The sequence below is a fragment of the Vipera ursinii genome, assembly GCF_947247035.1.
Source record: "Vipera ursinii genome assembly, chromosome: 1".
Taxonomy (NCBI): Eukaryota; Metazoa; Chordata; class Lepidosauria; order Squamata; family Viperidae; genus Vipera; species Vipera ursinii.
In genome coordinates, this window is record NC_139512.1 from 265,295,330 (window position 1) to 265,318,549 (window position 23,220).

The window sequence follows — 23,220 nt, forward strand, 5'->3', positions numbered from 1 at the left end:
AAGCTGGGACGGAGTGGCGTTTCAGCAGGGGATCGTCGCTGTCGGTGGGGTGGGGGACGGGAGAAATTGTGAGGGGAAAAAAATCTCCCAAACTCTGGCAGAGGGTGGTGGGTTTTTGTTTGTGTGTGTGTGTGTGTGCGTAAATTACTTGTATTTGCAGTTGGAGAAACTCTGGGCCACTCTTTTGGGAAACAGTCGGGTTTTTCTTTCTCCCCTAACTTGGACTATAAATGTCGAAGCTAAACCGTGCGTTACTTTTACTGCATTGAAAACCTGGAACTTTTCAATCTTACATTTTTTTCCCCTCCTCTGGACAAGTTAGTTTGTGTTTATAAGGCGTGTAGGTCTTAATGAGGAAGTTTGTTTTGAGAGTTCGAGTAACATAGGAAATAAAAAATGGGGCGTAAGTTGCTCCACTTGCATTTTTTGTGTATATATTTTTTTAATAAACCGAAACATTCATGAGTACATTTAAGCTTACAGCTAGAAAATACATAGTGAACTCATTCCCTTCTTACACTTTTGCTGAGGAACAGAGGAATTGACTTTGTAGATCAGGTGAGTGAGGTGCAATGAAATACAGTATTATACAATCAATGACTTATGTTTTGATCTTAACATACTACCACGTGGAAGACTTTTTTTGTGGCTGGTCCTCCTCGAAGTAATAGTTATTTTATGTTCAGCCAATGGGCTTTGGTCATTAATTAATTTGTGGCTTTATGACAAAATGGTATATTCTGGACCATCTCAAATTTAGCATTCTGTGAAAATGCTGCAGCTTAATAGTGATAAATTTAATATAGCCAAGCTATCTTATCTGTTATTACCATTACTATATGTTGCTGTTCTACTTGCAACTATTTCATTATGCAGTGACATTGGCCTACAAAGTTTTTACTTTCCAAAGACAATTATTAATTGGAGATTTTATCCACCTGATAGAAAATTATTGTTAATAAAGCCTGACATAAAACTTATATATTCTTGTTTTTATATCTGCATGGTTAGAATTAGCTTAATTCTTAATTTCATCCAGTATGTGTTTTAAAAATGCTTGGCATTTTGTTTAGTTTAAGATTTTTATTAAGCAGTATCCCATCAATTACCAATATACTGTTTTGTTTCTGGCGGTGGTTTTTAAGGTAAGGTATCCTTATTGTAAAATAAACTATGTGCTTATAACAAAGTTATTGGTAGTGGACTATTTTTATAGTGAGGTATACTATAGAAATTAAATGAATGAATAAATAAATACTAGCACTAAATCAATAATACTTTTTTCTAATGAGGCATAATTTTGTTTTTTTTTTGTGTAGTAGGACCTGTTTTGATGGTAAGAAAATTGATAAAATTCTAGCTCATCTTGTAATCATTTTACTTATTATTTGTACAATCTATAATTATACAATTTTATTAATATAATAGACTTTTAAGCTCTATTTTTAAAGGCAGAAATATGAGAGTTCTGATATCAAAGAATTTTAAAAAGTGAATATTAAAGCATCACAGTATTATTAATACAACTGATGGAAATGAAAGACATACAGAAACTTAAGTAATAGTCTTCCCTCCTTAGATAAATTATTTTATACAATATTGTATTCATTTGAAGATAGCAGAACCAAATTATTTTGCAAGTTACCATGGACAAAATCTAATGTGCTTATTTTACAGAAGAGGAGAAAACCTACATATTAAAGTGAATGTTTATTAGATAGTTACCTTCTGATTTTCAGGTAATATCACCTGGGACATAATTGTATTTACTGGACTTTTGATAAAGTTCTTGGTGTAACCTTTAAAAATGAAGATATCCAAACTGCTTAGAGGGCCTTTTTTTTTTACAAGAGAAGTTTATTCGGCATACTTTTATATAGCAGCTGCTGATCATATTTCATAGAGCTGTTAAAGCACTTAAAACCTAAAATTAGGTACTGCCTAGTAGTAAATATTTTCAATTGCTGCTTAAAGAAATAAATGGAAGAGTTATTCTTTAAAAGCCATTGCTAAACAAAGCAGGTACAGTTTTAAAATCAAACAAAAAGAATAGCTGAAATAATTTATTTTCTTGATGTAATACTATATGCTTTTAATCTCCTTTGAAAAGTAATTCCACTGTAAAGAAACTGTTAAACATGTACCTTTGCTTGATATTTTGTAATGCGATTGTTTCAAAATCATTTTTACCTCCACTTAAGTTTTGTTTAAATAATCTACAATGTGGAACATATTCATCTTCTTTCTGCAATGAAATCTTAACTGATTTCCCAAACTCACATTGCAAACCTGTGACAAATTGGACATTTTATACAAAAACATCTGAAATCTACATATTTTCATAATACATCTTTACGTTTTCATTAATTATTTTATTATGAATTAGTACAAATATTGTATAAACCTGCTTATAATCCAAGGACAAATAGGTATGATTTGAAATTTGATGCCAAGCATAATATTATATAATTTACTGATATACTCTGTTTATTAGTAATAATAAGCTCTGCATAATGTTTTATATTGTACACTAAAGGCATGAACACTTTCATGGATTCTGGCTATATCTTGGGAATAATAAAGGTATCAATTATAAATATTTATAAGTATGTGTTGCTTTGGATAGCAGATAGTTAACAGTACTGCTTTGTTTAGCAACAGAAGTTACTCGGTGAATATTTGATCACTGATTTAACTTACCAGGGATACTTTTCAATACCTGGGTATTAGCTGAATGAAACTTTTGCATATTATTAAAATACTATTAAGCTTAAAAGTATATTCATAACAGCTTATTTTGATGCTTCAAACTTTCTTATGATAAGTTCTTTTAAAGTATTCTTTAGTCTCATTGTTTTGTATGAAATTATGATTTAATGATAAATCTGGATATTAACCATATAGTTGTATTTATTTTTCTTAAAAACTGGATATAACTTTTTTTTAAATTCTGTGCTCCAGGACATCAGTGACAAGATCAAATACTTCTGCATGCATTTTAAATTATGCAAGTTTATGCCTGAATCCTAAACCTTTATGTATCTTAACCATGGCCTATTGAACCAATCAAGCTGTATTTCTGTACAGAAATATCAATCAGGGCTTGATATTTCTGTAATTCAAAAATATGACAGTCGAAAGAAATTACACTTCATAATTTTTTGATGAAATAGTAAGCAACAGCAATTCTTTCTCCCCGCCCCCCCAGTCAGCCCCACATATCAAAATGCTAAAGGGACAAAATAGGCCCTCAAGATAGGACCATGACTAATAGTGGGGTCCAAATGCAATAATCATTTAACTTCAATATTTAGACATTTAGAACCTTTTGAATTATTATTTGACTACATGGTACTTATGACATTTTATTCGAGTAGAGAGTTGACTCTTGCTACTTATATAGTGTTTGCATATTCATTTTCCAGTAGAACATTAGTTTCAACATATTGTGAAAACTTGTTTAGTTATTCTTAGCACTTTACTAAGTTACTTAAGACAAATTCATTTTTAATAAGTCTTCATAAACAAAAGGGAACATTAGTTAATAGTATATAAAAGTAACATGTATAATAAAGCTTTTTAACCTACTACTTTTGAAGTGACAGTAATTGCACATTATATTGTTAGACAATATTTCAGTATAATAGAAGATACATAATTGATAGTTTGTGGAAGTTTAGAATAGTGGTATGTTTTATACCTATAAAAATAATATCAATACGGTCTATTACATTATCTTTGCTATCTGTGTAAACCATTTATATAGTTTCACTTCAACTGAAAATAAACTGAAGTCAAATAAAATAGTGGTTCTGGAAGCCAGGATTTGTATTCTTTTAATTAAATAGTTTACATGGCCACCTATCTCACAACAGTGACTCTGGTGGTGTTCAGTGATTAGAACCAGTGGTGGGATTCAACCAGCTTGCACCAGTTCGGCAGAATCAGTAGCTAATTTTTTGTTGCCCAGGCCCAGAATGGACTTCTGGAAGCAGCATCCACATGGAGAACCAGTTGTTCACATATTTGAATCCCACCACTGATTAGATTAGAACAACTATTGCCTCCATATTAACCCATGATGTCCAAGGTTAAAACACAAAAACCCAATTTGAAGACCAAACATCTGGTCTTCAAAGTCTTATGAAAAGCTAACATGGTTACGTCTCTGGATTTCTGGATAGATACTATTCCACAAGGCGTGTGCTGCCACAATTAAAATACAACTTCTGGATCCAACAAGATGACCTTGTTGAATGGAGGGAACCTAATGCAGGGCCTTTTGTGTTCTATCTGGTGGGCTAAGCAAAAGCTATGGGAGAGAAATATTTTGAAAAAAATAAAAATAATAAGCAGGTAACCATATCAAAAGTTCACTTTGGAAATTGAGAGACTTTTTAAAGCAATTTCTGATAATCAGGAAGTTTTAAAATGGTTAGATAAATCACTCATTGAATCCTGAATCTACAAATGTAACTATTGTATTTTGTTTAAATAATTTTGTTGAACTCTAGTTATAAGTTATACCAATTCCATTTACTTAAATTTACCATTAGAAGACAGATCCTTTTGAGAATTTAACCCAGCAAGTTGCTTGTGTGTATACAATCAAATATACCTTGAATTTGATAGTTTAAAGCTTGTAGGCAACAAGAAAGATCTTTTGTTGTCAAGAAAGCTGTATGAGCATACCTATAAAGTCATCAAGAATCAAGTCCAACTTTTTTCTTTTACTTTTGCTTGAGGCATAAGTTTTAAATGTTTTGCATAAGATAAAGGCCAGTAAAATAAAACAAAACAATGAACAATGTCAGTGTACCACAAACTGTATTTCAATGCAAATCATCTCTAAGTAAGTTAAATGTTTTCCTTTCTACCATTCTAAGAGGAATTTCACATACTTGTGTGCATTTGCATAAATATAAACTTATATAAATATAAATAAAACCACAGCAGAATTCTTAAAAAGAAATATTTTCATAATTTTGAGTATTTTGGATAATGTAGTTTCTTTACAAAATAGATTTACAAACCAGCAAGAGTGGATATAAACACCAGCTTTTCAGAGACTTGTATAATTTGATAAATATATCATGAGGACAAGCACAGATGTTTCAAAGGTTGTATGCCCAGGCCAGCTGCCTTAATTTACTTTTTTTCTATTTCAGTGTTCTGTATTAGAGGTTTTCATCTCTTTGGATAGATAAGGTTTTTTTTATATATTGTTAATGTGACTCTGAACAAATCTGCTTTGAAATTTACTTTTTGAGACATAAATGAAATTCACCTGAGAGTAAATTCTATTTACCTTAATGTGACTTCTTTCTGAGTAGAAATGTATACAACTAATGACCTATTAGAGTGAGAAGAAAATGGAAAAGTAGTATTGTTGAAAGATTGCATACTATATGCAGTTAAGAAATGCTTCTTTTTTGTTATTCCTTGGTGAAAATAGAAAAACATAAAATTCTGATTATTGTGTCCTATCGTGATTCTACTAATACCTTCAAGAAAAAAATAATTCACGTAAAATAAAATGCTTAAGTGTGTTCAAATATTGTAAATTTGGACCCAAGACATTTTGCAGTTTGTAATGGCTTACTTACATCTATATTTTCTCATGCTTAACCAAACGTGTATATTAATCCAGCTGGATACAATACACTTCATATTTTGTATGTGGCAGTATATGAAGTTTCATATGAAGATAGTTTTCTATATATGGAGCAAGTCTGATATGGAAGAAGAAATGAATGAGAAAGCTATATGTAAATAGAGAAAATAATAATGTATTGATTTGAACTCTTTTTGCCTGGAGATATTTAGTGATCAGCTCAGATTTGCAGACTATCTGGTACATGATAAAAGTGTTGGAAGCTATTTTAAAATGTTAAATATATAAAAGTTCAATAAAGAAAGTAAAATTTCCTCTGTGTGTATGTTTGTATACACACATAGATGTATATGCAGTATTTTAAAAATACACACACAAAAATATACACACACACATATATATATATACATACATACACATACATATACATATACACACATGCACACAAACACAATGTTCTAATCAGTAGGTACAAACATACTTATTTGAAAGTCTATACAATCCCGTGACTTCAGGATCAGATATTAACTTTTATGTCAGTTGCAAAGATAGAATTTCATTACTCCCATATTAAAGTAGAATTGTTTTTAATTTACAGTATAGTAACATGAACATGTGATGAAGTATGAGAACATTTGAGGAAGTAGATCGTAAAGTGCTTGCGTGTGTGTGTACAGTAAATTATGAATAAGTGTGTGTTTACACATTCATAATGTACTGTACTATCCATGAGTTAGAGAATGTAAAAATAAGATTGGGATATATCCTACATTAGAAAAATAGCAACTATATATAGAAGTTACATATGGCATAATCATTATATATTTATAACTTTATTGAGCAAGTAACATCAGAAAATTGTATACTACACATGCTTATTAATTTACATGAATTGATAATACTACTGCTAACAGTAATGTACATAAATTGCGTACAGATCTTTGTTCATGATTTATTGGGGTATATTGGATCATTTTACATGAATATAGCTAAATTTAAATGGTGTATTGTTAAATTTCAAGTTTTTGTCATTTGACTTGTTCTTTTTTAACTGTAGGACAATTAAACATGTTCTCATAAATGAATGTTATTGTAAGGAATGTGGCAAGTTTGTGGTGAGTTAGTTTGGAATGGCTCACAGTTAATTTTAAAATAACCATCCTTTAACTAATTAAAACCCAATATTTTTATCATTAATTTTGGATGATTTTCACATATTATGCAAACTATTAGGAGCACTAATATTCATTTTGACAGTATTCTTTTATATCCAGTGTTTAGTCGCTGAAGCAGTGCATCATCTCATGTGCTTGGGCTGTCTTCAGTGACGATCTCCCAAATTAATTGAGTGGAAATCCTCTATGTGGAAGATATTACCATAAGGTTATTTATTTATTATGACTATTGCTTGGTTTCTAAATTATTGTGGCAAAATTTGCTCTCAGATTAAACAAAAGAAAAATTCTTGTCTCTCCCATATGTATCAGTTACATTTGCCACAAAACTGTTATTAATCTTAGCATTCTGACAGTATTCTTCTATTGATCTGGAGTAAAATAAATCACTTAGTGCAGGAATTCCCAACCCCTAGGCCACAAACTGGTACTGGTCTGTGGCCTGTTAGGAACCAGTTTGCACAAGCTAGTGAAGCTTCATATGTGCATGCGCAGGATCTAGGTAGCGCACGAAACCATCCTCCCCCTCCTGGTCTGTGGAAAAAATGTCTTCCATTAAACTGGTCCCTGGTGCCAAAAAGGTTGGGGACTGCTGACTTAGTGGAACAACTCTCTGGATTATTTATTTTTTATTTTATTTTAATTCCATTTATATCCCGCCCTTCTCCGAAGACTCAGGGCGGCTTACAAGCTTAGCAGTAGCCTTCATTCTATGTATATGCCTGCTTATTAGGGCTTTCACACACACCCCAAGCGGCATTATTACAAAGTCAGCTTAATTGCCCCCAACAATCTGGGTCCTCATTATAAGTATTTATTTTACTGTGACCTCAAAACTATTTCCAGAGGGGAAAAAAATCTAGATTCTTGGTCATCATGGAAAATCAGAGATTTGTAGAAAGAACTTATCAAGAAAAAATAAATACTTTTCAAGAGGAGACATATGATAACTTGCAACAATGTTGTACATGTCTATTAGGCAATAAAATAATATACAGTTGAAATCTGCTTTTAGCTTCAAGACTTTTTAGAAGATTTACCTGGAAAGCTGAGATAAAACTGCCAAATGTGGCTGTATTGGAACTTTTTCTGACCTTTCTCTGACCTTTCTCTGACCTTCCAAATTGTAATTGTTATTTTATAGCTCTAGAGCAGGCATGTCAAACTGTCAGCCTGTGGGCCGGATGCGTCATGAAACCGCGCCAGCAACGGGGGAAAAGTCGTGATACGTTGCACGACGTCACATGACATTGCAAGTTTGACATGCCTGCTCTAGAGAATTCAGAAAATGATATTTGTCACTTTTTTTTATCTCTGATGCTTGGCAATTTTAGTTGCCATGTTGTTTATACACTATGAATATTTTGTATCTTAGAATCTTTAATAAGATTACACCATTGTCTGAACAACAAAAGTTAATGGCTTCATGATGTTTCCTTTCCCTGATCGCTGTCTCTATTTCTTCCTGCTGATCGTTTTGCTTGCTTTGTTTGTTCTTTGGACTGATGTTCCTTTCAAATTGACAAGCCCAATTCTAAGGTTAGCAGTCAGGCCTTATAATGACTCTACTGCTGTTACTTGGAGTAGTTGTGCCCATATTGATTAAGGGTAAGGTATAAAAGCATAAATCGTGAGTAGCCTCACTTCTGGTTTTGCCTGTTAAATAATAATTATCTCTTGAATAGTGAAGACAGAAGAAAGGTAGTGAAAACTGGGGAATCAGAAGGTGAAAATACTGTGAATATAATAGGAACAATTGTTAAGCTCATAAACTTTATGGTGTCCTTTAAAAATGGGAATATATTCCCAAATACATAGAAACACACATATAAAATAAAAAGTGCGTAAGGAAACTAAAAAAAGAGACTTTCAGTAAGCAAGGGAAGCCCATAAATATATTTGAGTCATGTATACTTTAGCGGAGGTATGGTACAATTATATGGTTTAAACTTTCAAAGACTTTTTGATACATTTTTATACCATATGTCAATTAACAATATAAATTGTTACTTATGAACATATTGACAACTGGTATAAAAATTAGAATATTGTAAAAAGAATTTTGTAAAAGTGTATTAAATATGTTAATACAGAAAGTTATCTTCAGGAACATGAAACAGATTTTTTTTTGAAAAAAAACTTTAAACGTAAGATATTTCAGCTTTAAATTACATTTACTGATGGAATTAACTAAATTGTCTATAGAGTTAAACTCTTGAAAATATTTTTTAAAAGTTAAAAAACCATTGATTTACAACATGGATGCAAAATTATCAAACTTCTGTTTTAGTATTTTTTAACATGAAATGCATCTTGTAACCAGTTTGTTGTATCAGTAATAAAAGAATATTGCTACCTTTCTACCTTTTGAGGTCTTGAATGGTTTTGGTCATAATATCATATCCTAAAAGGAGCTTGTTTCCCACCTGTCCTAAATATTACTATATATTGCAGGGGATCCTCCAGGCAGTCAAAAATAACAGTGGCCATAAACACATAGCCAAAGCCCTGACTTTTTTTTAACTTGTATTAAATGTGTGGTGCATATAAAAAGGAGCAAGACTTTAGTTAAAGCTGCCATCTTGATTTTTTGTTATTATTCTTTTCCTGCAGATGTCCCTCCATTTGTAATCATTTTTGTAGTAGTTTCAAAGTTCTGCTTTGAATTTTGATTTGATGGTATGTGGAACCACAATTGCTTTCAATCTGGCCCTGCCATCACTAATTTTGGTCTCGACCTTAATCAGCTTTTATTATAAAAATGGAGACAAAGCACCTACCATTAACTGCTCCACAGAAATGTGTGGGAAATATATGACACTAAGTGCCATACCAAAAAATCTTGGGTGGCACTTAGAAATTCTGCACATCAGTAAAATTCCATCTCACAATTACAATGTCCCAGGGTCATGTGAAGTGACCAAAACCTGCTGCAACCACCCAGCAGAGGGAGGGGGAATAAAAACCAACCCCACCCTCCCCAGTCCCGCTGCATATCCTCAACAGAAATGCTCACAACAGTGAAAACCTTGAACAGGAGGAAGAGCGCTGCCAGGTGGGCAGGCAGGCAGGTGTGGCTTGGGGGGGCACTTTTTTCAGTGCCATTGTAACTTTGAATAGTCACTAAGCGAACTGTTGTAAGTCAAAGACTACCTGTACTTCATCACTTTTTTACTTTTTTTTTTTTGGTCATCACGTTTTTGACACCTTGGTAGGCGACTGGTGGTACCCGGATGTTGCCATATCCTAAAAGTGGTACAATGGGTGAAAAGGTTGAAAAGCCCTGTGGTAGAGAAATAATTGCCATTTCTGTTTTGTTCAGATGATCCAACTACTTTGTTGCCGTTTTCTGAGAGCAAAAAAATCTATGTGTGGTGGCATTTCAGCTTTTGATGCTTAATAGATAAAGCATGTTTTAATTTTAATTTCATTTTAGGGATAATTATTTAAAGCTATTTTATTAACACTGGTTATAAGATGTAAATTCTAGTCGGTCGCTTTGATTATAATTATTTACTTGGTTAAGATGTGACTTGGACTCATTAGCTTATAGCTGCTTCAGTCTGTCCGGCTCAAGTGATTTCAAAGAATGGGACTAATCTAGTTTTTGATGGTAAGGCTGCTTACCTGAAGGGGTGAAAAAGGGTGCCACGCAATTTAATATGTACTTTTCCAGTTTTAGACTTAAATGACATGAATACACTGATAATAATAAACTATTTAAATATACAAGAACCTTTCTATTGAAATTTCGAATTTTTGTCAGTATTCATGACTGTGTTTGCATAACTATGCTCTCTGTGTCAATTGTACGTAATTCTGAACCTCTCAAGTCTGACTATCATTTGGCCTATTTTAATGCTTTCTATGCAGTATTGAAACTTCAGCCAGTTTAAAATGCTAGTCTGTTGACTAAGGCTATAGTACACTTTTAGGCGTGTTTCATGAAAACAGATGCAACTTGTAACCATGTTATCATGACTTTCCCTGGGTTTTAAAATCCTTTGGAGTAGCCTATCCTTCATAAAGGCAGTAAAATCCATACTTTTTCAGAGGTCCTATGGTCAAGTTTAATTATGCCTCATGCCATCATGAAAATATCAGTTATTTCAATTTTGATAGGTTCGTGTAATTGTTCTTGAATATGTTAAATTTATTATAAACTGCATGGAGTCATTTTGAAATAAAGCAGTATACAAATAGATCAACAATAACACCATCTCTTAAGAGACTAAATTTTTATGTATGAACTTAAAAATAATTTTATGAGGAATTATTCCTTGTTGTAATAAAAGGTACTACTTAAGCAAGTTATCATAGGAAAGAGGGAATCTGCAACTTGCCATATAGCATGAAGTTATATTCTAATTAACTGGAGTGTCATTCTCATCTTGCTTTCATGAATTGGCTATTAAAATAGATTGTCTTCCTTTTTAGATATGAACATAAGCAATCCAAGTAATTCTTTTAAATGGAACAGTTAACTTACATTTCTAAGGTCTGGATCACAAATTTAAAATGTTATATTGGACATTTCTATAACCTTTTCTAAGCTCGGATAGGGATTCATCATATCTTAAACTTATTTAGTTCTGATTCCTATCTAATGTTTTTGCTGATTGATTCTAGAATGATTTTTCTATCAAAGACTTTCATTTGCATACGAGAACTGGAATTTGATTTACATTTCACATGGAGTTGCCATCAAAAATTGTAAATGCAGATAAATTCTGAAAATTTTCATACAGTTTTCTGTTTCCATCAAGAAACAATGATTTGAAGGCAGATATGGCTGAAAGTGAAAAAAATGTTGATAGTAAAATGTGAACCTTCTATTGATGTCAGTTCCATTTTCAATGTATTATACGTATGTATTATAACTATATAAACCAAGTAATACTTTGTCTTCTTGTTTTTAAAATTAGGACATCCAGTTACTTCTCAATTGCTTCTCTTTGTGGAAGAAAAGTGAGTAACCTCCATGGAAGATTCTCAGGATTTAAATGAACAGTCAGTAAGTAAATATTTGGTTAAATTGTCACACATTTGTTTTTAATGGGATAGGCCCAACATTATGTGAGAAACGTGCTCAAACAGCAGGATTTGTCTCTCCATGGAAGGTCCCATTGCCTTACAGAACAGAGGGAGAGGTACAGAATTGTACCACTGACAGATGCAATTTTAATAGCAGAGTAACATCTATATACCGTATATACTTGAGTATAAGCCGACTCGAGTATAAGCTGAGACCCCAAATTTCACCCCCAAAAACTGGAAAAAGTTGTTGACTCGAGTATAAGCCGATCCGCCGTTCTGCAAGCCTCTGCCGCCAGCAGAGGCTCGATCCGCCATTTTGCAAGCCTGAATACACAGTCGCCGGGTCTCCGTTCCTCTGTGCCCTGCCTGCCTGCTTCTTTCCACAGCGGAAAGAAGCAGGCAGGCAGGGGGCGGAGGAACGGAGACCCGGCGACGTTTGGGGAGGTTTGGGCGCCTCTCCAAATATCCCCAAACGTCGCCGGGTCTCCGTTCCTCTGTGCCCTGCCTGCCTGCTTCTTTCCACAGCGGAAAGAAGCAGGCAGGCAGGGGGCGGAGGAACAGAGACCCGGCGACGTTTGGGGAGGTTTGGGCGCCTCTCCAAATATCCCCAAACGTCGCCGGGTCTCCGTTCCTCTGTGCCCTGCCTGCCTGCTTCTTTCCACAGCGGAAAGAAGCAGGCAGGCAGGGGGCGGAGGAACGGAGACCCGGCGACGTTTGGGGAGGTTTGGGCGCCTCTCCAAATATCCCCAAACGTCGCCGGGTCTCCGTTCCTCTGTGCCCTGCCTGCCTGCTTCTTTCCACAGCGGAAAGAAGCAGGCAGGCAGGGGGCGGAGGAACGGAGACCCGGCGACGTTTGGGGAGGTTTGGGCGCCTCTCCAAATATCCCCAAACGTCGCCGGGTCTCCGTTCCTCCGCCCCCTGCCTGCCTGCTTCTTTCCGCTGTGGAAAGAAGCAGGCAGGCAGGGCACAGAGGAACGGAGACCCGGCGACTGTGTATTCAGGCTTGCAAAATGGCGGATCGAGCCTCTGCTAGCGGCAGAGGCTTGCAGAACGGCGGATCGGCTTATACTCGAGTCCACAGCGGAAAGAAGGAGGCAGGCAGGGCACAGAGGAACGGAGACCCGGCGACGTTTGGGGATATTTGGAGAGGCGCCCAAACCTCCCCAAACGTCGCCGGGTCTCCGTTCCTCCGCCCCCTGCCTGCCTGCTTCTTTCCGCTGTGGAAAGAAGCAGGCAGGCAGGGCACAGAGGAACGGAGACCCGGCGACGTTTGGGGATATTTGGAGAGGCGCCCAAACCTCCCCAAACGTCACCGGGTCTCCGTTCCTCCGCCCCCTGCCTGCCTGCTTCTTTCCGCTGTGGAAAGAAGCAGGCAGGCAGGGCACAGAGGAACGGAGACCCGGCGACGTTTGGGGATATTTGGAGAGGCGCCCAAACCTCCCCAAACGTCGCCGGGTCTCCGTTCCTCCGCCCCCTGCCTGCCTGCTTCTTTCCGCTGTGGAAAGAAGCAGGCAGGCAGGGCACAGAGGAACGGAGACCCGGCGACGTTTGGGGATATTTGGAGAGGCGCCCAAACCTCCCCAAACGTCGCCGGGTCTCCGTTCCTCCGCCCCCTGCCTGCCTGCTTCTTTCCGCTGTGGAAAGAAGCAGGCAGGCAGGGCGCAGAGGAACGGAGACCCGGCGACGTTTGGGGATATTTGGAGAGGCGCCCAAACCTCCCCAAACGTCGCCGGGTCTCCGTTCCTCCGCCCCCTGCCTGCCTGCTTCTTTCCGCTGTGGAAAGAAGCAGGCAGGCAGGGCGCAGAGGAACGGAGACCCGGCTTCGTTTGGGGAGGTTTGGGGAGGTGCGTGCGCACCTCCCCAAACCTCCCCAAACTTCGGCAGGTCTCCGGACGGCGGTGGCTTGGGAGAGGTGAGCGCGATCCCGGAAGCTCCAAAGCCTCGGCCGCGCACAAGTCCTTGGTAAGTTTTTTTGTTGACTGGAGTATAAGCCGAAGTGGAATTTTTCAGCCCAAAAAGTGGGCTGAAAAATTCGGCTTATACTCAAGTATATACGGTACTTAACTTTTCAGCTGTATATAAGAATATGTATTTCTGTGGGCATTTGTGTTTTTATAACATACATAGATTATACTCCATACTATAGTTAGTCCTTGACTTACAGCCATTTGTTTAGTAACCATTTGAAGTTACAGTGGCACTGAAAAACATGACATATGACCATTTATTACACTTACGGTCATTGCAGCATCCCTGTGGTCATGTGATCATAATTCGTGCAAGTGGCAACTGGCATGTCTTTCTGACAGTTGCATTGTGCCACGGTCATGCAATCATTTGTAACCTTCCCAGCTGGTTTTTGACAAGCAGAATCATTGGAGGAAGCCAGATTCATTGAAAGATCACATGATTCATTTAATAACTGCAATGATTTGCTTAACAGCTTTGGAAAAAAGATCATAAAATGGATCAAAAATAATTTAACAACTGCCTTGCCTAGCAGTGGAAATTTTGGGCTCAATGGTTAGTCATAAGTTGAGGACTACCAGCACATTATAACAACATGCACAAAGCTTTTATATTATTGCTATATTTGCTGACTGTATTCCTGTCCCAATACAATACTTCTCTTTTTCCTCCTCCTCCTATTACTACTACTACAACTACTACTACTACCACCACCACCACTACTACAATAATATATTTAACCAGACGTTGGACTGCTTGAATGTAATACAGGATATCCTCATATCCATGTCTTTATTTTGGAGGTGCTTTTGGTTTTGAATTAAATATTCTTTAGTTCTGCTATGGAAATAATTATTCAGCTAAATATATCTCAGAATTAATAATTAGCATTCATTATCAAGCTTTAAAAGACTATGCAGTTTAATAATAGTAAGATATAATAACCAACTTAATGGATTTAATGGATAGGTTTAGGGAGGATACATGATGTGCAATATCTATATACAAGTCTTTGGGTATGTTCCAAGTGAAATTCTGAATTGTAGTCTGACAAAATGGGCAGCTCATAGGCTCCATGAAAGCTCTTTCCTTCCTTCCTGCAATCCTTTGATCTCTCCCAGAAAATAATGCTGATTAAATTGTGGTAAAATATAGTTTTTGTATTTTCTTTTACAATTTTTTTTAAAGAAAAACCTTAGAATAAGGTTGTTCAGCTTCTAGGATTGATACACTTTAGTAAATGCTCAGGCCCACCCCCACCCCAATCAAAAGCTGATTTAGGCTATATAATCCAACCCCCATAGGAAACTCAACCACACATTTTCTTTAAAAAATGGTGAGATGGTAGGAGAAAAGCAGCCCTTCACTTAAAATGTGCATGTGTTTATTGAAGGCAAAACTATTGTTCAAGGTTCAGCAATCATTAGAAAGTTAAAAGCAGCGGTTTTATTTTTCAATTTTTTCAGTATATTCACTAATAAATTAATCCATGCTATGAACAATCTCATTCAATGCAGATTTGGAGAAACTGCAAAAATCTGTAGTAGCCAAATTTAAGGACTAGGTCAGGGGTAGGCAACCTCGGCTCTTTTATGACTCATGGACTTCAACTCCCAGAATTCCTGAGTCAGCATAGCTGGGAGTTGAAGTCCATGAGTCATAAAAGAGCCGAGGTTGCCTACCCCTGGACTAGGTGCAGCATATACATGATAGTCCTTCAGGTTCAAAGAAGACACACTGTTATGCAGTGTCATCATTGTATCTGTGAACATAGAGGTGGCTGTACAGTTCCTATCTAGAAATGCAGAACCTAGCACAGTTGGAGCATTGGAAGTCCATTGTTGTAGTAACTGAGGATGTTATCCTGTGACACCACTCATGGTTTTCTATTAGTTTTTGACTGTTCCTCTCTTTAAAGCTGGTGGAGGTTTCATAGCACAGGGCTTGCCAGTGGCTTCTATCAGAAGCTGCAGCTTCTAGTTTTCTTAGTTGGATGTCATAGCGGCATATAGGTTTCTTCCACAGCATCTTTGTAGCATTTGTGTGGTCGACCTCAAAGTCTCTTCCTGGACTCCAGTCCACTCTTGGGCCATACACCAGTCATCCATTCTAATGTCACGTCCCACCTATCTGATATCCATGCTGGTAGACTCTTCATGATTGAAGAACTCCAGGTTCTGTCACATGAACACATTTTGGACAAGTGGCATCTGCCTCACCTTTGCAGCCAGCTGCATTGTCCTGCAGTCACATGGCCATGATTTTCAATATATTTTTTTTTGCCAATTTCCAGCAGTTACTTCCAATTTCCAGCAAAAAAATGCCCATAGGTAAAAACAGCTTCACTTAATGATCACCGTGTCCGCAAAAATGTTGTAAAATTGTGTACAATTACAAGGTGACCTGCTTAACAACTGCCATGACTTACAATCCTAATTGCAGCTCATTATTATCTCAAACAATAGATTCAGTAATTGCAAATAATATGTTCATGATAATATATAATTACAATTTACTTAATTTGACAATAATATTGAGGTCAGAACATTAGTATCATACATGTACATTTGTTTTATTTGTACTTTCTTCTGTAGATGAAAGAATGATTACTCAGCATATCTTTAACATCTAGAAAGAATTTTATAATATTGTTACTACTGTGTTTCCCCAAAAGTAACCCCCCCAGAAAGTAGGCCCCAGCTTGATTTTTGGGGGTAGGCCTAATATAAGCCCCCCTGAAAGTAAGCCCTACTTTGGGGAGAGGACAGGGATAGGGGGGAGTGAAGCTGCCCCATGCGCCCCGCACCCCCTTACCTTACTGGTAGGGCTGCCACAGCTAGGCGTCCCACACCTGTGGCTTGTGGCAGGATGTCACATGATACTTCAGGCTGGCCCGAAGCACCATGTGGTGTTCTGCCTTCTGCAAAGGCAATGGCGTGAAGCGCCACGCATTGTCGTGCCGCGAGTAATGGCAACTCTGTGGGAGGCCTGGCTGTGGCTGTACTACCAGCAAGGCAAGTGAGGGCATCTGGGCGGTAGTGTGGCAAGCTCTCCAGTTCCACAGGAAGGGGCAGCCGGCATGGGTGCTGATGTCAGGACATCCGCCCACTTCACCACCCTCCCTTCCCGAGCCTCCAGCACGCCACCTGCCGCTTTGGTTGGCCTGTCTGCTGTTCAGCACAGCCGCTGCAGGGGCTAGCCTGGCACGGGAAGGGCATGCACCCCACCCGCACTGGTACTGTACCTGGTCTGCCACCATGCTCTTGCTGCCTCATTGCTTCTCTACCCCATGCACAGGCCCTGCCCCATCCCCATACACTCACGGCCTACTGGTACCGTGAAAAAGTAAACTGTCCCCGAAAGTAAATCCTCGTGCTTACTTCAGAGCCCAAAAGAAAGTAAGACCAGGTCTTACTTACCGGGAAACACAGTAAAAGTCTTTTCAATTTGATACATTAGGAATTTAGCTTGAAATCTTTAATAAAGATTACCAGGAAACAGATTCATGAATAGAAGCAGGAAGATAAAATTTTTCCCCAGTGACAAAGTTTAAATAATGGACTAAAAATCTCTCATGGTATTTCTTCCAATTCCTTGGTTTTTAGTATTAACTAACAAAGCAAAACACAAGGTGAGACCTTTCAGGCACCCCTTCTGCTGTACTATCTCATTCAGCCCTCTAGTACAAAACATATTAATTTCATGGTTGTTCAGTTCTCTAGAAATATGTCCTGGAATTATACCCTTAAAAATTAAATCTGTAATAAACTGTTTAGCTATGCCATGAAGAATTAGTGTTCCTGTTTTCAGGGAAATGCAGAAAAAAATCCATTTCGCTCTGAAAAGTATGTATGTATGCATGTGCAATATGTAATTATTTAATACATGATTGTAAACAATGGTGAAATTTGTAAGCTTTTCATGCATTGCTTTGAAGAAACAACTACTGTATTGTAAGAATGCTTTGAATTATTCTTGTGTACAAAACTATCCCCTCTTGCCGCCCCCCCCTCCCCGCCTCTGCTGGTCTGCCAAGCCGGGAAGGTTGGAGACCGCTGCTATAGGCCAATGTGATAACTTTTATCTTAGGAACCTAGTTGGGATGCACATTATTTTTCAGCCAAATGTAGATCTGGCTGCCTTAGTTATCATGGCAATTTAATGGAGAAGGTTGGTGGACATGGCATTTCATTTGATAAGGGACATTTCTTTCTGGTCCAAGAGTGTTATGAATAATTCATATTAGATTATGAATAATAAAAGGATTTCTAATTTTAAAACATCAAGTGACATTTTAAGTGATTAATAATAAATAAAACAAGCCATAAAGGTAAATGCTATCAACACATCTTTAAAAAGGGTGAGCAGAACCTTAATAGCAGGTTGGATAATAATCGATGATTTTTTTAAAAAAATAAATTAAAAAAATGTTTTTTATTAAAATTGGATTTTTTTTATTTTTATCAAATTTATTTTAATAAAATGCTTTTGGAGTAAAAATCTATCTAAAGATAGTTTTCTATTTAAGATACATTAATAATTTAGTTTATTCAGCATGAAATGGAGTTTAGTTATGTAGCACGAGGCTGTATATTCTGCAATATTTACATTTTTGGTAAACTCATTCAATGAATCCAAGTTCTGCAAGCTGAGATAACATGCACTGCATTGATGCATTCACACAATTTCACAGTAACCATGAGATAAATCATAAAACAAAGTTCAGGAATATTCTTTTATCCCAATGTTTTGCCAATCTATGTACACTACAAACTATGATTGTTTGAAGAGAAATGCATCTGCTCTAAGTGTTTTAATTAAATAAAAAAATTGAGTAGTTCCCCAACTATGTTTGATTAACCTATTAACCTAAAATAGGTTCTGATATCTCTGTTTTACTAACCTGACTAACTTACCTGACTAACTTACCAGCAAGAATGAGTCCTTACATTTCGGATCCATCATGGCAGCGCCTGTTAGCAGGCATCCACTCCCCTGCTGCCTGCTATGTCCCTCACCTTGTTGTTGTGTCACCAACATTAAAGTAAATGAGTCTGTTGGTGAGTCAACAGCAGGTCCAAAGAGGAGCCACTGCAGGACAGAAATGACAGTTGCTCTTTAAAAATTATGATTTAAATCGAGTCGATTTAAATCAAGCCTTCTTACTAAATTGACTTGATTTAAATCAAATCTACCCTGCTTAATAGTAATATGAAAATAATATTTAGAAAGAAATAAGCACTTTTTTCTAAGAGAATGTGGGGCTATCCTCAGGGAATGTGGGACATCAATTAAATAAAATTGGGAATAATTTTGTATTATCTGCCATCTAAAAGTATCCCTAATTGTGTTCTTTTAAAAACTGCCTAGTTTTTTTTTACAACAGCATATTTTAGCTAAGGTACAAAAATAGCCTTGAATATGAACATAAGAATTTATTTTAAAAAAAAAATGCATGGTTGAAGTTGTATTTCTTTTTGGTTTCTTGTAATAATATAATTGGAGACTTCTAATGAGATCAATTATTCTGGAAAAGCCATAAAAATATTAAAGTCATTTCCCCATTGTTTTTGCTTCTTTTCTACAGCTTTTTCCTTTTGCTAATTATTTTTTTCTTTTCTTTAATTTTTTTCTTTTGTGGGTTTGCAGGAAGTCTATATATGTGATGAGGACTGTGGAAATTAGTAGGGAAACAATATGTAGGATTACTGGTTGAAGTTGGAGGTTTAATTTTAGATATAAGTGTCTTGGGATTCCTAATTGGGTATCTCAGTGTTTGAACAGAAACTTAATTCATAGAACAATTCTCAAGACAAAGTGGAGTGTCTTGTATCTTAATATAAAAATATTGATTAAGATTGTAATCCCTCAAACACTGGATTTGTGCATTTTTTTAACTTAGTACAGTTTAATTGTAGGTAGAAAATAGAATTATGCTGTAAAGAATGTGTTAACTACATGACAAATAAAAAATGATTTTGTACTTGTAGTACATGTTGCTAGGATTTGATAGGACAAGATAGAATAGGATAATTTGTTTGGTTTGTATTTCCTTTTAAGAAATGTGCCCAGAAAATGGTTACAACAGTAGTTCTCCTTTTATCAAAAGTAGCTCATTTGATTTTATTTTTTTAGTCAAATTCATTAAGGTAAACAACCTAATAATTATTCAGGTATCTAGACCCACTTCACAGATCTACCATAGTAACAATTTTGCTACCTGAACCTTTGATAAGTATATTTATCCTGTGAAGTTACCCGCACCATGAATTGAGAACTAACTTGATTATTAGGAAGTGATTTTTACTCAGCTTATAACAGCATTTTCTGTCAACAACAGATAGTAATAATGGTGAATTCTACTGTTACATTCAGTTCTCTTGAAGAGTTATGTTGACACCACTAGTATAGAAAAGCTAGAGTTGGTCATTGCTGCAAATACCACAAATCTCTACATGTAACACTTCTCATCAGTGGTTTACAATCCTTGCGTAAAATAGTTAATTTGAAAGAATTTGGTTATTTTGTTGAGAGGATTGTGTCATGGATATTTAACAGCTGGCTTATAACATGAACAATGCCATTATTTAGCAAGTATGTGTGATGTGAATTACTGCTGCTTTGTGCATATCTGTCTCTTTTTCTGTGTTTGTATATATACGGTAGTTGTGCACAAAAAATAAATCCGGTACAAGATTTCAACATTTTTCTAAGTTAAAAGATTTGTTCATATTTTGGGCTGAACAAATGTGTTTCTTCCCATTGGAGCAGCATAACAGAGCTGGAAGGGACCTTGGAGGTCTTCTAGTGCAATCCCCTGCTCAATCAGGAAACCCTATACTATTTTAGACAAATGTTTGTCCAGTCTCTTCTTAAAAACCTCCAGTGTTGGAGCTCTCAGAAGTTCTGGAGACATGTCATTCCACTGATACGGTATAGGTGACAAAGGTGCAGCTTCATGGGAAAATATTTCCCTCTCACTTGAAGAATGTAAGGGGAAACTTAACTGGCAAGGGAGACTTAACCAGCAGGTTATACAAACATCTACCTGGTAGCTTTCTTAAAAAAAAAAGTTCCATCCGTTAGGCACTTTCTTTTTCTCTGTTGACACAGCTTTACTGCCAATGCTTTTACCTATTGCCACAGCTTTCCTTTCCTTCATCCTTATGATAACTGTTGTACAGATTACTGTTGTTAACACTTTTTTGGAAGCATTCGCATTTCAGGCATAAGTGTGGATTTCCAGTGGTGGAACTGGTAGCAAAAGACTAGAACAGACATGTCAAATACAAGGCCCAGGGGCCGGATGCGGCCCGCGAAGTGGTTTCATGTGGCCCGCGAAGCCATCCTGGAAACAGTGAGGGAACGGCTCCCACTGCCTTGGCCCTGGCCCAGAGACCCTCCTTCTGCCAGAGACCCTCAGATCAGTCCCACTCCTGCCCAGGCCCCCATAGACACCCTTGATGTGAACGATGTAGAGCTGGCCACACCCACCCAGTAGGCCATACACACTCTAGCCACACCCACCCAGTAGGCCATGCCCACCCAGGCCATGCCCATCCGGCCCCCTAAGGGCAACCGCAATGCTGATGCGGCCCTCAATGAAATTGAGTTTGACACCCCTGGACTAGAACTTGGAAGAGGAATCACTGGCAAAGGCCTAAAATCTTGTGTCCCTTCACCGGAAGCTTGCGGGATTAGCTTCCTTCACCATCTAGTGTCAGAGGAATACACAATCAGTTTACTGGCTGCCATGTTTACAGATCTGCTATTCTCTGTAGTTTCCTTGTGATCTGACTGGAGATATTTTCCCACCAGCAGGATGAGTATGGATGCATAGTATTTGGATATCGACCCTATAAATACTACAGCTTTTACGTGAAACATAAATTTGACTGGGATTTGAAGAGTGGCAATTTAGAAATGAAACCTTTCTGAATAATTGCAATATTCTTTTGCTTAGAGTGAAATAAATATAATATATATAAAATGGGAAATATTTGGTAAACCTTGACGTTTCAAGAAAGTTTAAAAATAATATAATGATTGCATACATATTGTTTGATTAGAATTCACAGAACTTTCTTGTGCTAAGGTCAGGCAGGACTGAAGATTCCTATTTATAGCTTCAAAGGAAGTCCTTCCATTGCTTCTTTATCTCAGAATGCCTTTATGTAACTTGAGATCTTAACACACGGCAAACTACTATCTAATTAAGCTTGTAACCTTCCATTACCATCTTAAGCCTGAAATAATTGTTATATAAAGACTTAAAACCATGTTCACGTATTAAATCTTTTGTCTTTTCCTTAAATTTCTCTTTGGAGAAAAAGTGCTTTATAATCCAGATATTTGGAACTGAAAATGATAAAAGCTATAACTTCACTGAGCCTGTGAATTGAAATTTATTGTTGCTTCATCAAAACCTCTATGGCTTCAATCTAATATTTAAGAAACAGTGGGTCCATTGCATATATCAATATAAAACGTTTTGGGTCAGTTTGGTTTTATACTGTTTTTACTTGGGATGAAACTCCAAGCAAATCTGGGTTGTATCAGCTTTATTTAAAAGATGGTACAAGTGGTGGCATCTGGGAGGCCATTCACCGTTTAATTAAATTAGACTGTAATAAAATCTTCCATAATGAGATTAAAATCAATTATTAATCAGGAGCTGACATAGGCACAAAGCAGCATAAATAATAGATGAAGGCTGTGTCTGCTGTTTCTAGCCCAGGACCTACTTCACTGCAGAAATACTTTTTAACAAACTGGCATTAGGCTTTCTGCAGTGACATTATATATCTCTGTTAATATACGGTATCTTAAATGTAACACTTCCATTACTGATAGAATTTTTTAAACCTAGCAAATCATAACCTAAAATATTTTTTAGGGTTTTAGAACTTTTGCCCAGCTTTGTCTGGTGCGCCAGTTGCAGCCCTATCTGGACTGAGATGCCCTACGCACAGTCACCCATGCGCTCGTGACCTCCCAGCTAGACTACTGCAACGCTCTCTACATGGGGCTGCCCTTGAGGACCACGCGGAGGCTTCAACTGGTGCAGAATGCAGCCGCGCGAGTTGTTATGGGAGTTTCCCGATACTCCCGTGTAACACCTCTTCTCCGTGAGCTGCATTGGCTTCCGGTTGCCCTCCGGGTGAGATTCAAGGTGCTGGTAATGACCTATAAAGCCCTAAATGGCTTGGGTCCGGATTATCTAAGGGAACACCTGCTGCCGGCATCAACTTCCCATTGTCCTGTGCGCTTCCACAGGGAGGGCCTTCTCAGGGTGCTGGCGGTTAAGGAATGCCGGCGGGTGATCCCCAGGGGGAGGGCATTCTCTGTGGGTGCGCCTGCCCTTTGGAATGATTTACCGGTGGAACTTTGGACCGCCTCCGATCTGCGTTCATTTCACCGGGACCT

The 23,220-nt window shown here is 37.2% G+C and overlaps 1 protein-coding gene and 1 long non-coding RNA gene across 5 annotated transcripts in view; one reads left to right on the top strand and one right to left on the bottom strand.

Moving 5' to 3' along the window:
- LOC310631544 overlaps positions 1–23,220 on the bottom strand; it is a 394,516-nt gene that overhangs the window by 188,654 nt on the left and 182,642 nt on the right. The gene's annotated exons all lie outside the window — the stretch shown is intronic.
- Positions 1–23,220, top strand: part of EYA4 (EYA transcriptional coactivator and phosphatase 4) — a 108,644-nt gene that overhangs the window by 145 nt on the left and 85,279 nt on the right. For 3 of the 4 annotated variants that reach the window (XM_083352176.1, XM_083352178.1, XM_083352179.1), the window contains exon 2: positions 11,715–11,803. In XM_083352176.1, the coding sequence (XP_083208302.1) occupies positions 11,771–11,803 (33 nt within the window). In that variant the 5' untranslated portion in view covers positions 11,715–11,770. Of the gene's footprint in view, positions 1–117; positions 559–11,714; positions 11,804–23,220 lie in introns of those variants that run through there. The other variant, XM_083352177.1, reaches the window with a different exon arrangement.